This window comes from Equus asinus, chromosome 13 (assembly GCF_041296235.1).
Source record: "Equus asinus isolate D_3611 breed Donkey chromosome 13, EquAss-T2T_v2, whole genome shotgun sequence".
NCBI classification, from domain to species: domain Eukaryota; kingdom Metazoa; phylum Chordata; class Mammalia; order Perissodactyla; family Equidae; genus Equus; species Equus asinus.
Genome location: NC_091802.1, coordinates 44,329,190 through 44,345,301, shown reverse-complemented (window position 1 = coordinate 44,345,301; position 16,112 = coordinate 44,329,190). Strand labels below are relative to the sequence as shown.

General features: G+C 35.5%; 1 protein-coding gene across 2 annotated transcripts in view; it reads left to right on the top strand.

The window, feature by feature from the left end:
* The window catches only part of NSF (N-ethylmaleimide sensitive factor, vesicle fusing ATPase), a 143,246-nt gene that overhangs the window by 83,814 nt on the left and 43,320 nt on the right, over window positions 1-16,112 (top strand). For both annotated transcript variants that reach the window (XM_044744838.2, XM_070483414.1), the window contains exons 10-14: window positions 2,425-2,590; window positions 3,588-3,662; window positions 3,849-4,036; window positions 12,169-12,264; window positions 15,726-15,882. In XM_044744838.2, the coding sequence (XP_044600773.2) occupies window positions 2,425-2,590; window positions 3,588-3,662; window positions 3,849-4,036; window positions 12,169-12,264; window positions 15,726-15,882 (682 nt within the window). The remainder of the gene's footprint in view (window positions 1-2,424; window positions 2,591-3,587; window positions 3,663-3,848; window positions 4,037-12,168; window positions 12,265-15,725; window positions 15,883-16,112) is intronic.

Sequence of the window (16,112 nt, the reverse complement as noted above, 5' to 3'; positions counted from 1 at the left end):
AATTCAGAGATTTAATCTAATTCCAGTCAAAACTGGTAATAATCTAGCATACATAAAAATATAAAGCCTGAAAAAAGTGCCGTCTCAATCAATGAAGAAAGGATAATTTAGTCAACTGGATTGGGTCAGTTAGTTAACTATTTGAAGGAAAATTACTTGGATTCTTACTTTACTTGTAAAAATAAACTCCAGATAGATTAAACAATTACATGTAAAGTAAAAATTTGAAAGAGAAGAAAATATAGGTGACCATCAGTGTCTGTAATGGGGGAGGATTTTAAGGGTAAAAGTAGTGGAAAACATCATAAAAATAAAAATTGATAATGTTGGCTATTTAAATGGTAAAAACACAATTTTAAAAACCCTTCCATTTATCAAAAATCTACCATAAATAAAAGACAAATGGCAAAATGGGATAAAATATTTAAAACAAATTTAATAATACCCTTAATATATAAGTAATTATTTTATAAATCCGTAAGAAAATTTCTTAAATCCTAGCAGAAAAATGTGCAGAGGATATGAACAATTAATAAAAGAAAAATTACCAATGGTAAAAAATATGATTTAAAAAAGTGCCAGTCTCTTCAGTAATTAGACAAATACCTTTTAAAAATAATTTAAAAATACCATTGTTCATCTATCAAGTTGGAAATTATTTTTTTAATTTTTCTAATATTCATTGTGAAGATATATCAAGATATGCACTGTCATATACTGTGGTGAGAAATAAAGTATAAAACCTTTCTGGAAATGTATTTGACAGCTTATTTCAAGGGCCTTAAAATACTCAACATACCTTTTAACCTAACAATTTGCCTTCAGGAGGTAATCATATATATTGTCAAGGATTTGAGTATAAAAATGTTCGTTGCAACAACATATATAATACTAAAAACTTAGACATTCTTGAATATTTGAAAGTAAGGAACTGATGTGCAGTAGGGGAGTTAAACTGTGAAATCAGTCACACAAGGAGGTATTATGGAGCCATTAAAAACCGTAGTGTATAGTTGTATTTATAGGCATGGGAAAGCATTTAAGATAATATCTGGACTGAACAAGAGGATACAAGCTATTTAGATAGCATCAAGTTAATAATATTAGTTGTTTCTAGCTAGTTGAATTTTGGGTGACTGATTTCTTTACGTTTTTTGGTATTTTTCCAAATTTTCTCTAATGATCATGTATTTTGTAATTAGAAACGAAAATAACAATTTTAAATTGTTTTCAAATAACAGTGTTCAAGAGAATATAAGATGTGGAGAGTTTTTTAAGTAAAATAAATTAAAAGTACAGAAATAAATCTGCGGAATATTAACAGCATTTATCTTTATGGAGTATAATACATTTTTGGCTTATTTCTATTTGTTTTACAACTTTTGCTCAGTAAACATGTAATACTTTTATAATAAAGTGAAAAAAAAGACTCTTTTAAAAAAAAGATTATATCCTTGCCAGAGTTTTAATGAATACCAACCATATATAATCCTGAATCTCACTATGCCCATCATTTATCCGTATGTTGTCATACTTAGGTTATGTTCATTTTCACCTGTTTTGTTTTGTAAATCCCTAATGTTCTTTGTTATTAATAAAAAAGAAAATTTATAGAGTGCACTTCCCCCTTTGGTTCCTAAGAAGAGACTTCATTATCTAAATTGTTAGAAGGTCCATGTTAACTTAACCTAGTGAATTATTAGCCTTTAAAAGTATTTGCCTCTATTAAAGGTTCAAAATATGTAAACTAATTTCTTTTAATGATGACTCTATATCCAATAAACTAAAACAGAAATCATGAGGCAGAAGAAACAGCACCCCCTCCACTGTGTTCTTTTTATAAACTGTCTCTCTGTTCTCTCTTTACTGTTAAGAAGTAATCTTTCCATATGATATAACTAAATATGAATCAGATTCATTTCCTTCCCGCATTTGCCCAATTCCCAGTTGATCTCTGGATGGACTTACCATTTAGCTGTATAATATGACAAACAAATGTTAAACCTACTGATTCTAGGGCAGTCCTTTCACCAAAACTCAGGGAAAATGGGAGGGAGTTGCCATTCACTGACTTAAGAAATGGATCTGATAAGTGCAAGAGTTCTTTCAAATAGTGAAATAAGAAATGTATGTAAATGAACAGTTAGTTATTTGATGGCCTCTTCACTTTCATCAGCACATAACATGTATTTTTGTTTTATGGTTATTAGATATGAGGTTCTGGAATGCCTTTTCAGTTTCCAGAATTCTGAGAATGCAGTTCCAACACCTTTGAGAGGGCAACAACTGTGGTTATACTTGATATATTTATTAGTCAAAATGGAGCAAAGTCAATCTGTGGAAAGCTTTGTTTTGCTTTTTTGATTAGTTTGTTTAATAATATATTCAAATTATGACCTTTAATATAATTTTTTCCCTTATTAGCTTGGTGCGAACAGTGGTTTGCACATCATCATCTTTGATGAAATTGATGCCATCTGCAAGCAGAGAGGGAGCATGGCTGGTAGCACAGGAGTTCATGACACTGTCGTCAACCAGTTACTGTCCAAAATTGATGGGGTAGAGCAGCTGAACAACATCTTAGTCATTGGTATGTTTGCTTTAAGAAAACTACTATGATTTCAAGAACATTAGACACAGAGGTTCTGAATTAAGATCTATGTAGGTTGTAGTTACACTATTTTGCCAATGTTTCCAAATTAGAATCAAGTGATATTAAAGAGTTTGACTATTTTAACGTCTAACCTTAATAGAACAAATAGAAGATGGGTTTTAGTGACTATGGCTTTAAGCTTATAGCTCACAGATGAAAAGGCAGCACGATGTGATGCGTGGTTTTCAGTCTGGTCCTGTAGGCCTCCAGGGTCTCTGAGGGCCGAGGAGTGAGCTTCAGATCACGCATCCGATTATAACTTCTTCTTTTAGCTGTTTTATGTACTGAGCTTTTCTTAACATGGCTTTTGAAAAAAAAAAAAAACATGAAACTTCTTGTGTCTGTGAAGGTTGAAAACCATTGGCCTACGAGAAAGGGAAGGGGCTTTGGGATCAGACAGATCATGTTCACATTGCCTCTCTCTCGCTTTGACAGGTTACCTACCCTCTCTGAACCTTAAATCTTCTTTTTAAATACTTGAAGTTTGCATTACATTTATGTTTCATTGGCTTGTACAGTAGTGAAATTCTAAAGCAAAGTCTCTAGGTATTCTCGTTAGAACAGATCAAGAACGAATGATGTGGGGGAGGAAGGTGGGCAAAAGTGATGATTAGGCTCACACGTGAGGGGAGGTGGTGAACATGATGCAATCCAACAGAATTCGAAATATATTATGATGTGCATCTGAAAAAAATGAATTAATAAAAAAATGATCAAGTCCCATGTAGAAACAAAAAAAAGAACAAATGTTGTTTTTATTTGAGAATAATTGGTTTTCTATTGACTTTTCTATTTCCATTTCTATTGACTTTTATAAAATGTCCTCTTAGCTTATCAGGGAAATTACTATTCTTACATATACTTAAGGGACATTTTATGTTATTTTTGAACTCTGATCATTGGTATGTTGTTTTGGTTTAACATCCATGCTCAGGAATGACCAACAGACCAGATCTGATAGATGAGGCTCTCCTTCGACCTGGAAGACTGGAAGTTAAAATGGAGATAGGTAAGCAGATCTGTCACTGAGGGGGCGCGGGGGCATGTTTAGAGTTCATTAGCAGGAGCAAAGTCATATAACTTAATGTTGTTAGAAAAGTTGTATATCATGAGACGCAGATGTTTACATGCTTCAGTACCTATAAGAGAAGCATTAGGATTAGAATAATCTCCATTTTATTTTCAATTTTATCAGGCTTACCAGATGAGAAAGGCCGACTACAGATCCTTCACATCCACACAGCAAGGATGAGAGGGCATCACTTACTCTCTGCTGACGTAGACATTAAAGAGCTGGCTGTAGAGACCAAGAATTTCAGCGGTGCTGAACTGGAGGGTCTGGTGCGAGCAGCACAGTCCACTGCTATGAACAGACACATAAAGGTCAGTAAGAGCAACCAACAGATGAGGAGTCTGCAGCCCTGTAAATCTCTGCCAGTATTCTTTCTCTTCCCATTCAAGCATACCAAGGGCTAGGGTAATGCTAACTTTTGACGAAGAGACATGGTAAAAGAAATAGGAATTTAACTGTCAACTGCTAAATCTTCAGAGTAACCAGAAAAAAGGTAATGGTGTCATCTGCCCCATGGTAACCTCTGACACATCTACCTTAAGTTGCCACCATCTGATAACAGACATGTGAAGATGAAGATTTTGCAGAATTTTCTTAAGTCTTATCGTGTGGAGTTGTAACATGTCATAGAAAGTTGGATTTTCTACATGCTAGAACTATGGGGGCTGCTTCATTCAGCAAAAATACCTGCTGTTTTCGAGGTATTAAGCTGGAGACACAAAGATAATAAAACAGACCTCTTCCTTCAAGGAATTCAGAGTCAGGGAAATGGACATGTTTGCAAATTAGTACAATAATGTGATTGATACTGTGGTAGAAATACATACCAGGATACTTTTATTTTGGTAAATAAAGCTTGATAAAGTGCATTTGACCCTTTACCATTCCTTCTTCTCTTCAGGTTTCACCCGTAGATAGATGACTCCCAGAAATTTGTCTCATCTTTTTTTTTTTTTTTAAGATTTTATTTTTCCGTTTTCTTCCCAAAGCCCCCCGGTACGTAGTTGTATGTTTTCAGTTGTGAGTCCTTCTAGATGTGGTATGTGGGACGCCGCCTCAGTGTGACTGGATGAGCAGTGCCATGTCCACGCCCAGGATCCAAACTGGCGAAACCCTGGGCCACGGAAGTGGAGCGCGAGAACGCAACCACTCAGCCACAGGGCCGGCCCCCATCTCATCTCTTGAGAGCATCTTTCTCCCACTTTCAGATGTATACTAAACACCTCCACCTGGATGTTTTATCGGGTCTCGGATTTAATATTCCAAAACAAAACTTGCTATTTCTTTCTGTCTTTTTCCCCCCCCCCGTTTCCTTCCTGCTCCTATCTCCTTGTTTATCCCAATTTCCCAGGCTTAAAATTTCAGGATTCTCTTTGATTCCTACCTCTCTGCTGTGTCCTACATCAAGTTATTTGCCAAATTTTGCCTGTTCTGTGTTGGTAGTATCTTTCATTTCTCATTGCCATTACCTACCTTCTGTTTGATCAGTCTTCCTGTTTCATACCATTCTACCCTTAAGAAACTTTCAGTGACTCACCATTGTCTACAGAACAAAGTATAAACTTCTTAGCCTGGTCTTTAAGGTCCTTTTTGATCTTACTGTAAACTGGCCTTTCAAGATGTGTTCCCGATTGTGCTCCATACACTTTAGCCAAAGTGAAATAGTCACCGGTCATCAGATATTAGCTTATTTTTTCACTTCTCTGCTGTTGCTATTTTTTTTCCCGCACTTCACTGAGAGCCTTTACTCTCTGTGTTTACATATCTTTTCAATATCTGGTTCATATGCTGCTACTTTCTTCAAACTTTTTCTGATTCTCCCATTTGAGAATGATGTGTTCTCTTTCTCCTTGAAACGGTAAAGTATCATTTATGATACCTTCAGTTGACTTTGGTTGCAAATGTATTTATTTAGCACTTACTATATGCCAGACACTATGCTAGGGGTTAATGCTACAACTGCAAAGGAGTCAATTGCCTGTCCTTGAGCAGCTCGCAGTCTAATCCTCCACATGCAGTCATAGAAAGTATATGCAAGGTAAGGAAGTGAAAATGTGTCGGATGTGGTCAGCTTGTCAGCAGAGACAAACAGGGGAATTTCTGGGTAGATGTACCTCTTGGTGGGGTAGGGCATTTTAAGTAGAAGGAAAAACATACACTAAGGAACACAGACACAGAATAGCATGGTGTGTTAGGGTATTCAGTATTGCTTCAACATAAAAGGTAGGGGAGGGGAGGTAGAGAGAGACATTGTGGGGGATAAGTCAGGAGACTAAAGGGGGATGGAACACAAAGAGGCTTTTATACTGTTTGAAGAAGTATGGACTTCTTTTCTGTGAGTAGTGCTAAGCCATTGAAGAGTTTTAAGAATAGCAGCGACAGTGTTAAAACATAAGCTCGCTCTGGCAGCTGTATCGAGTGGAGTATTTAGGGGAGTGGAGCTGGCGACGCAAGAGAGGGGATACAACAGTTCGTGTAGTATAACAAGTCGTGCAGGAAATAATAAAAGCTGAACCATTAGGTTGAGTATGTCCTAGTTGTTTGGGTACCTCCTATCAGTGGCTCTAAACCAACAGTCAAGAGTCTAAACCAAGAGCTGCTCTACCCCATGAATTTATTTACTTTATTATTTATTTATTTTATTTTTTTATTTTACTTTTATTTTTATAAATTTATTTTTAGAACACAACCGCACCCATTCATTTACATGTTGTCAATGGCTTCTTTCGTGCTACAGTGGCAGAGTTGAGTATATTTGCAGAGCCTGCTGCATGACCCACAAAGCCTAAATGTTTACTGTCTGGCCCTTCAGAGAAAAAGTTAGTCAACCCCTGTTGTAGCCTTTAAGTCTGTGTCTTATTCATCTCTGAATCTCCCACAGTATCTCAAATAAGTCTAAATGCTGAGAACATGGTAGATGGTTAGTGAATATTTTTTAAATTAGTAAACTGATAGACGTTTCTGAATCAAACTGTATTCATAGGTCATAATTTCCCTACATACTAGAAGTGACTTTGTTCTACCTCAAAAGTGCCATACTGGAGGAAGCCACTTTGGACAGTGTGGTAAGAAAAACCTCTTTAAAATACTGGATACCCAGTGGGAGGAGGCTACTAGTACTGCTGCATAAAAAAAAAAGAATGCCAAAGATCTGGGTAGTATGAGAATATAGTATTGGATGCTTTAGAGAATGGATCCACTCATTTCATTCATTCATTCTTTCTCCTTGCCATGAGAAATGTCTTAGTAAGAAGTGATGGTGACTTCAAAAAAGAAATTGTGTAAATGGTGTGAAAATTGCTCCCCACCATCCTAATCTTTCACTTCAGACCACATCAGTGCTCTTGATATAATCCACAAAAGTTTATTAGTTATCAGATTTTTCAAATGCATTAGCCACCAGATTTTTCTCTTATTTAGTCATTTGTCATCTTTACCACCATAATCTTATCCCAAAATGCCTCTAAGCCATTGTCTCACTAAGAAACCTGCTTTCTTTAAGCATGTATTGGGTTTATCTACACATGAGGCAGTGAGGAATGGTGGAAAGATCATGGATTTTATAGTCACAAAGGGTGGTTATGCATTACAGTTATTTCACTTTTTTGTTTCTGATCTGTCAAGGGGAAATAACTACCTATTTCATCAGGTTTTTGTGAAAATGAAATCAAATACTGTACGTGGAAGTACCTTACAAACTATATAAATGTTAGTCATTTCCATTTTTGTTATTATTGGCTGATTTGAGAGGATACCATAGACATCCTTTTCAACATCTGACTTTTCAGTTTCTGACCTTTGTTGACTATTTGCAGTTATAATTTTTTTAATTATAAAGCTAAAATATTAATTACCACTGTGCAGAATATATTATCTTTCAAATTTGCAAGTAAGAAGTAGTGCAAATAGTGGACATTATTTTCCTCACTTTTTCCGTGTGGTTGAATTATCTTTAATTTAAACTTCAGGTGATGCATATTGACTTGTGATCAACTCCTTTTATACCAAATAACTTTATTTTTTTACAGTATCTGTGGAATACCTAATGCAAGGGACTCTGTACATATAAAGGAAAGATGTCTAAGAAACTAGCTTCACCCCCCAAAAAGAAATAGTACTAACATTTATTTCCTTTTCTGCATTTTTAAAAACTGCATTGTCAGGAGGTCTTTAAAATGTAGTTAGTTGATCACTAACTTTTTTTTTAAAGATTTTTTATTATTTTTTCCTTTTTCTCCCCAAAGCCCTCCGGTACATAGTTGTGTATTCTTCGTTGTGGGTTCCTCTAGTTGTGGCATGTGGGACTCTGCCTCAGCGTGGTCTGACGAGCAGTGCCATGTCCGCGCCCAGGATTCGAACCGGCGAAACACTGGGCCGCCTGCAGCGGAGCGCGCGAACTTAACCACTCAGCCACCGGGCCAGCACCTGTCAGGAGGTCTTTAAACACTGTTTTCCCAGCAAGACTCCTCATCCGGTGAACAAAAGGCATACAGTTTTAGAGTTCCCATTGCTGTAGATGTTCCTAGTTTTAGTAGTAGAGATTGATGAATAAGTATGTAATTTGAAACTTAAGATTTAAAATTTTTAAGGAACTTATACCCAACATTCAACTGTTTGTTATGATGCTCTTTCTTTGTATTATAAAAAGCCACTATTAGTGTTATTTTGCTTCCTTTTTAAAAGACGTAGGCTTAAACAGAGTCCAGTGGACTAAACTAGTCTTCCCTGTGAAACTGTTTTTTCAGGTTTTCTGAGACAAGTGGAAAAATCCAGTCATAAACACCTGATGTTCATGTCATTTGTACTTGAGCCCATGTTTGTGGTCAACTAAAATTCATGTGACATTTGGTTGTTTTTATCTTGAAAGGAATTTCTGCTTCAGGTAGAGAAGATTCATAACCCAAATTTCTTCTACTCTAACCTATTATAAGGAAATAAATTGAGGACCCACACACAAATACTTGACAGCTGAATCAAAGCTCTGATTTATGTTTGCAGAATTTCAATAAAATTATTTCTTATTTGTATAGAATTTTGATTGATTAAAGTCATTCTACCCTTAATTTAAGAGGAATGATAAGAACTTTGAAAGGTCAGATTTAAAAGGTTATGAAATTTAAGGGTGACCACTTGATATTTGCTGGTGTTGAAATACAAGTTTATTAGTTTCTGCAGGTATAAGGTGAAAGATGTTGCCTCTTCTATATTGATTAGCCATTATAAATAAAATGAAAAAAAAAATTGCACTAATTCAGACAAATGAGAAAAGGTTTCTGAATGAGCAAAAATTGAGAATTGTAGATTTTTTAAGATTTTATGATTTTGATAAAATAGTAAAAAGTTAAGAGAAGTCCTTAGAAAACATATTTTAATGAATAGACAGGAATAATTTACAATTGTAATATTGATTGTTTATAATTAGGTAATTTCTAAAATTCCTGGAGTGCCTAAAATCAATTTATTGTAAAATAACTCTCCCCCAGCCATCATAATTCACTTTTTTTTTTTTTTAAAGATTTTATTTTTTTCCTTTTTCTCCCCAAAGCCCCCCAGTACATAGTTGCACACTCTTCGTTGTGGGTCCTTCTAGTTGTGGCATGTGGGACGCTGCCTCAGTGTGGTCTGACGAGCAGTGCCATGTCCGCGCCCAGGATTCGAACCAACGAAACACTGGGCCGCCTGCAGCGGAGCGCGCGAACTTAACCACTCGGCCACGGGGCCAGCCCCCATCATAATTCACTTTTAATTCATTGAATGAGTCCTTTCCTGATAGTAAAAAGACAAGTTTCACACCAGCTTCAGTCCTGAAATCTGTCATATTTTTTGGCAAACACTGAAATATAGACAAGATTTTCCCTTCATATTGCTATATGTTTTTATCATTTGATTTCAGTTTCACTATAAGAGGAAATCAAAATACAAAAAAAGTTATAGTAAAAGCTTAGGGCTGTATAGAGAGGTGAGGCAGGTAGCTTCATTGGGGTTTTAATATGATTCCGTCAGAGCTCACTTCACTTTCACCTGAGAGTTTACACCTTTTAGATATGTCAAAAAGTTTTAATCAGACTTTAAAATCTTTATATAAGATTACCTGGAAAACTAAATCGTATATCTACCCTTAATTAAATTACCCTTATTCTTAATTTAAAAAAACTTCCAGGCTTATATACAGATAAAGTGATTGATAATGGGTATGATAAAAGGAGCTAATATATATAAACATACTTTATAAACGGCAAAGCACTGTAGAAATTTATATATTAAGAACAGAGCATCATAATTCTTTCGTGGAGTTTGTGTGTTTCCTGTAACACCATTTCCTTTTTTTTTTTTTTTTTTTTACTTAGAAATGTCAAATACATGTGATTAATATTTATTGAATGGCTAATATGTGCCAATGAAAGCCCTATTAAGAATTTAAATGCTAATTGTCTCTTTATGTAGGTAGAATATTTTGTCTATTTAAATGTTACTTGTTAACTTTCTTTTTAAAAATATAGAAATCATACATGAACACATTCTCTTTGTAGAAGACTTAAGGATTCTAAAGTATATTGGGAAAAGTGGGAAAGACCTTTGCTGACACCCTTTGCCTTTCCCTCTCCAGAGGTCACCAGCAGTTGGGATATACCTTTATAGTCTGTTTCCTTCACATTTTCATTCATATACATATGTGCTTTAAAAAACAAAAACATCAGTGGAATTGTACTGCAATTTATATTTTTCCCTTGACAATTTGTCTTGGATAGTTTTCCATATTAGTATATTTAAGTCTTCACTATTTTGGACAAATGCATAGTATTCTAGAATATTACAACATAATTTAAAATGTGAGATCCATAAGGGCAGGAACTTTGTTTTACTTGCAGGTATGTCTCTAGCGCCTAGAACAGTGCATAATACTGTTAGGAAAATGCTCGCCTGTGCTCCCTGTGTACATATGAGAATCATTTTCTAGGGTAGAAATAGCCAGATGTATTTTTGAAGACATGGTTACGTCTGTCTTCTAGTTTCTAGTGTTACCATGAGAGGTACCATGCCAGATTTCCTCTGGTTCCTTTGCAGGGTAACCTGTTTTTGTCTCTCAAAAATATTCTTGGACTTTCTCTTTATCTTTGGTGCTCAGAAAGTTTACAACAGTGTGTCTAGACAGATGTGGGTTTCTTTTCATTTAGCCTCATTGGCATTCATTGAACACTTTAAACTGCAAAGACATACCTTTCTTTAGCAGTGGAAAAATTTTTTTCTTCTGTCTTATTGTTTTTTCTTTATCATTCTTTCTCTTTTCTCCTTCTGAGACTCCTCTTAGATCAGTGTTAAAACTTCTGGATATATCTTCCATGCTTTTTAACTTTTCTCTCTCACTTTCTGTCATTTCTTGAAATTTGGGACAGGAAGGAAGATAAATAAATGTGTTCTGTTTGCCATCTTGATCCAGTTTCCTGACACAGTTATTGTTATCCCATAAGGCTGACTTTTAAAAAAATGTCTATTTTGTTTGTCTCAGCAGTCTGTTCCTAAAGGAACATGACTCATGTTTTATAATCATCGATGGAAGGTTGATGTTGCTTAACATACTTTTGTTTTGTAGTCAGATTTTTTTAAGCTACTTTTTAGGAAACTAAAGTACCATTTTAAAAATTAGACTCACTTGCCTTATGGTATTGGGAGTGAGCCCACTCGCATTAAAAAATGTGTTGGTGTCTCAATCACTCATCAGGTCCAGGCAGCTCCAAGTGCTGATAAAAGCCTTGATGCTACTCCAGATGTCTGTTCTGAGTGTTAGCGCCAGGTGCAGTAGCAGAATATTTGCAGCTGGCACATCGATTCTCAAGTACAAAGTATGAATACAAGTGAAAGTTTTAGATCCTTAGTCTCCTAGAGTAATGGTCCTCGAACCTGATGGAGCATCAGAATTACCTGCAGCATTTTATAAAAATATAAGTGTCCGGACCCTCTGCTGGACTTGTTATATCAAAATCCTGAAGGGAGTGGGGCTGGGCACCTAAATAAGCTCTAAAGGCTCGAGAGGATATTCTGATGTGCAGCCAAGGATGAGAACCACTGTTCTTAAGAGACCGTCTGCATGTATTTTCTCCTCCTTTTGCCTCATTTTGGAAAAATGGCCGTCCAATGTTCTTTGGTACAGATGTGTCATAATTTACTTAACTGGTACTCTCTTGCTGGACATTTAATTTGCTTCCAGTCTTTTGCTATTCCAGTATCCTGGTACATGTAACTTTGCGTACATTTGTGAATATATTTATGGGATAAGTTCACAGAAGTGCAGTTGTTCAGGCAAAGAGAATATATGTTTGTGAATTTGGGAGAGATGTTTTTTGTCTGCAAAATTATGCTTTTTAAGTCTTCAGGTGTTATTTCCTCGGCTGAAGATATGCTTAAATCTTGGAAGTCCTTAGATTTTGTTTTCATTTCTAATTAGGCCAGTACTAAAGTGGAAGTGGACATGGAGAAAGCAGAGAGCCTGCAGGTGACAAGAGGAGACTTCCTTGCTTCTTTGGAGAATGATATCAAACCAGTGAGTATGAATATTGAGTGATGTATAAGCCAAAAAACCAATAATAATTCAGGAGAAAAATAAGTGCCATCTCACCTAGTATTATGGACGGTTATAGCATATGTAGTTTTAAAAAATCAGAAAATCTCAGTATTGGAAGTGTCCAATATAAGAAACATCTGTACAGTAACTCTGATGGCAGTAACTAACCAATACTTACTGAAATATTTCTCATGATAGGAAAGTCACCATCTTATAAGGCAGACCATTCAATTTTGAGACTTTCTAATTATTAGTTCTTTATATTGAACTCGAATTAGTTTTCTCATTAGTTCTTATACAGTCTGAAGCTATGGAAACCTAAATTCATCCTAATTCATCCATCCTCCATATGTTAGTTATTATGATATTTAAAGTTAACTCTCATTTCTCTCTTTCTTTCCTCAACCACTTCTACAGCATGCCTTTTTCTTTCTCAATACCTCTAGTTCTTCTAACTGCTATAATTTCTAAGACTCTTCACAATCCTAGGTGGCCTTTAAGAAAAAGATGTCAGTTTTCTTAAAATGTACTCAAACCTCAACAGTCATAGTTGGAACTTTAGAATACAGTTTACGTTCATTAACCCATTTTCCTATAAAAACAACCACTAATGTTTGAGTAACCATTGTTTGGAGTCCTATATCAGTACAAAAACAAATTGTAGAAAGGCCTCTTAAAGAGCTGTGTATGTTTGTTTTTCTTTCCTAAATGGACCTCGGGTGTACAGAATTGGATTAATCTTAATCTTCAGTTCTTGCCACACTGTTGTCATTAGTCCACATGGTGTCTAGAATAAGATATGGTGTATGTAATTTTCTGGGACTTGCTATTTTCTTACCTATTTTATTACTGAGTCATCCAAATGATTTCCTGTAGCTGTACATCTTTCATTTTCATTGCTTAGTAGCATTCCATTGTGTGACTACCACAATTTATCTATTTTCCTATCATTGGGCATTTGGAATGTTACCAGTTTTTTGTTATTACAAATAAATGCTGCTATAAACATTCTTGAACGAGTTTCTCTTAGATATATATTTAGGAATAAAATTGCTGAGTTGTTGGGTATATGAATGTCCAGCTTCAGACTGAAGAATTTCAAACTGCTTTCCCAGTGTTGAATCAATAAACACTGTCCCCAAATGTAAAAGAGATCCTGTTACTCTGCGTCCTCTAGAACTGACACTTATTGTTAGACTTAATTTTTCCCCTTAAGTTGGATGTAAAATGGGATCTCATTTTGGTCTGGATTTGCATTTCACTGATTACTTATGAAGTTAAGCTTTTTTCCATATGCTTAATGGCCATATGAGTGTCCTCTGAAATGCTGTTCATGTCTCTTTCCTGTTTTTCTGTTGTATTGTTTATTCTTTATTTTTATTTGATATGTATAAGTTCTATATATATTCTTGACAATAATTATTTGTTGCCAGTATCTCCTTTAAAGACAAAAATCGATTTGTTTTAGCCCTGTCTACTTTATGACTATTGTGACTTTGAAATATAGAATAGTTACTTTCAAATGGAAATGGTTTAATCTTTTGCTGTTGTCATTTGTAAGAGTTAGCAAAATATTAGAGCCCAGTCTAACTGATCTATTCCAAGATTTTCTAATGACAGATAATTTGAGACAATATGGATAGACCTTGAGGGTATTATGCTCAGCAAAATAAGTCAGAGAAAGACAAATGCCATGTAATTTCATTCATATGTAGAAGATAAATAACAACAACAACAACAAACAAACACATAGATACAGAGACAGATTGGTGGTTACCAGAGAGGAAAGGGGTAGAGGGAGGGTGAAAGGGGTACAGGGCTACATATGGTGACAGATGGAAACTAGACTTTTGCTGGTGAACACAATATAGTTTACACAGAAGTCGAGATACAGTGGTGTACGCCTGAAATTTATATAATGTTATAAATCCATGTTACCTCAAAAAAATTAAATCAAGTAAATAAATAATAATTTGGCTTCGAGGAAGGGGAAACTAAAATAACTTAAGTAAGTAATAACTTATTTTATTTATTCCAAGGGTCTAAAAATGAAATGACAGGATAAATAGGGAAGATTCATACATATTGTGTAGCCTGGTAGGGTCACTGTTTCCTGGTTCAGGCATCTTAAAGCTGCTGCTGTGAGGCTTAGAGTGTATACCTGAAATAATTAAAGACAAAAGCCAGCCAATCTACATATTTCCTACAACAGCCATTCAACCAGTATTTATTAGGCTCCTCCTTTATAACTTTTTACAGGACCACTGAATTTACCATATCCAGACCAGGGAATAGGACTTTCCTCTGTACTCAAGAATCAAAGGACTAATGTATGGAAGGACCAGAGAGTGGTCTGAAAAATGATTTGGTGGCAAAGTAATAGAGTAGTGAGACCACTGTATACTGTTTAGAGAAAGTATTACAAAGAATGACTTTCTGTGAGGTGCAGCTTCTAGAGAACTGTTACAATTATTCCGTATGTCACGTAATGAAAAATTGACTTTTTGAGGGATGTGATAATTTTTAAAAGTTTGAAATTCTCAAGATATGTGACTGCTATGTTACATTGGGTTGTATTTTCCTACTCATTTATTCTCCTGTAAACCTTATGAAAATACAATTCAGTTAAGTAACTAAGTACTAACGTTACTGACTACTTTTAGCAGCTGGTTTGTTGGGAGTTACAATTTAAGATTAGAAGTTGAAAATTAAGAGGGATGTGATTTAAGCTCCAATATATAGTGAGCACAAATAAAATTATTATATATAATAATTGCTTTTATTTCCTTTTTCTAACCCTTAAATCTTTTATTACAGCTGCTCATTTCTACCTCATTCTAAATCTTGTATTTACACATATATGCTCACCTTGGTGCCACTTATTTACTTAATGTTTTTGGTGCCATTTCAAACCTACCACCAAGCTGATGTAGACCTCCTCATTACCATTTCAAGATACCATACCAAGATTTCCTCATTACCATTTCATATTCCCATTTTAATCCATGACACGTACAGTCAGTGTTAGAACAGTATCTTTGTCTGCTGAGCCAACTGTTTCTAATTTCTAAATCCGTAATCTCTTTTTCTCTTTGTGCTTAACAGAGGACCACAACCTGCTTACTGTTTACAGAAACAAGCACATTGGAACCTACCCTTTCTCAGGGATTACAAGGGCTTGGCCTTTAGTAGAATCTGAGCCTAGAATCTATTGCTTTATTCCATTAAGTCACCCAAAGCAGCCCCCACCCCCAGTGGGTAAAAAGTTAAATGAGAAATTGTAAAACAGCTTTTATTTTTGGCTTGTCAGGCTTTTTACATTAATATGGGATATTACACTTTTAGCCTGTAGGAATTATTACTCATCTTTTATATCTTTAAATATTTTAGTTTTTAAAAGTAATGCTCGAAATGCTTTAAACTATCCTTTTCCTCCATAGGCATTTGGCACAAACCAAGAGGATTATGCAAGTTACATTATGAATGGTATCATCAAATGGGGTGATCCAGTTACTCGAGTTCTAGACGATGGGGAGCTGCTGGTTCAGCAGACTAAAAACAGTGACCGTACTCCATTGGTTAGCGTCCTTTTGGAAGGTGAGAAAGAATGACAAGATGGCATTAAAAGTTTTTTAAAAAAGCAGCACTTTTGGGGCCTGGCTCCGTGGCTGAGTGGTTAAGTTCGTGCGCTCTGCTGCAGGCGGTCCAGTGTTTCATTGGTTCGAATCCTGGGCGCGGACATGGCACTGCTCATCAAACCACGCTGAGGCGAGGTCCCACATGCCACAACTAGAAGGACCCACAACGAAGAATATACAACTATGTAC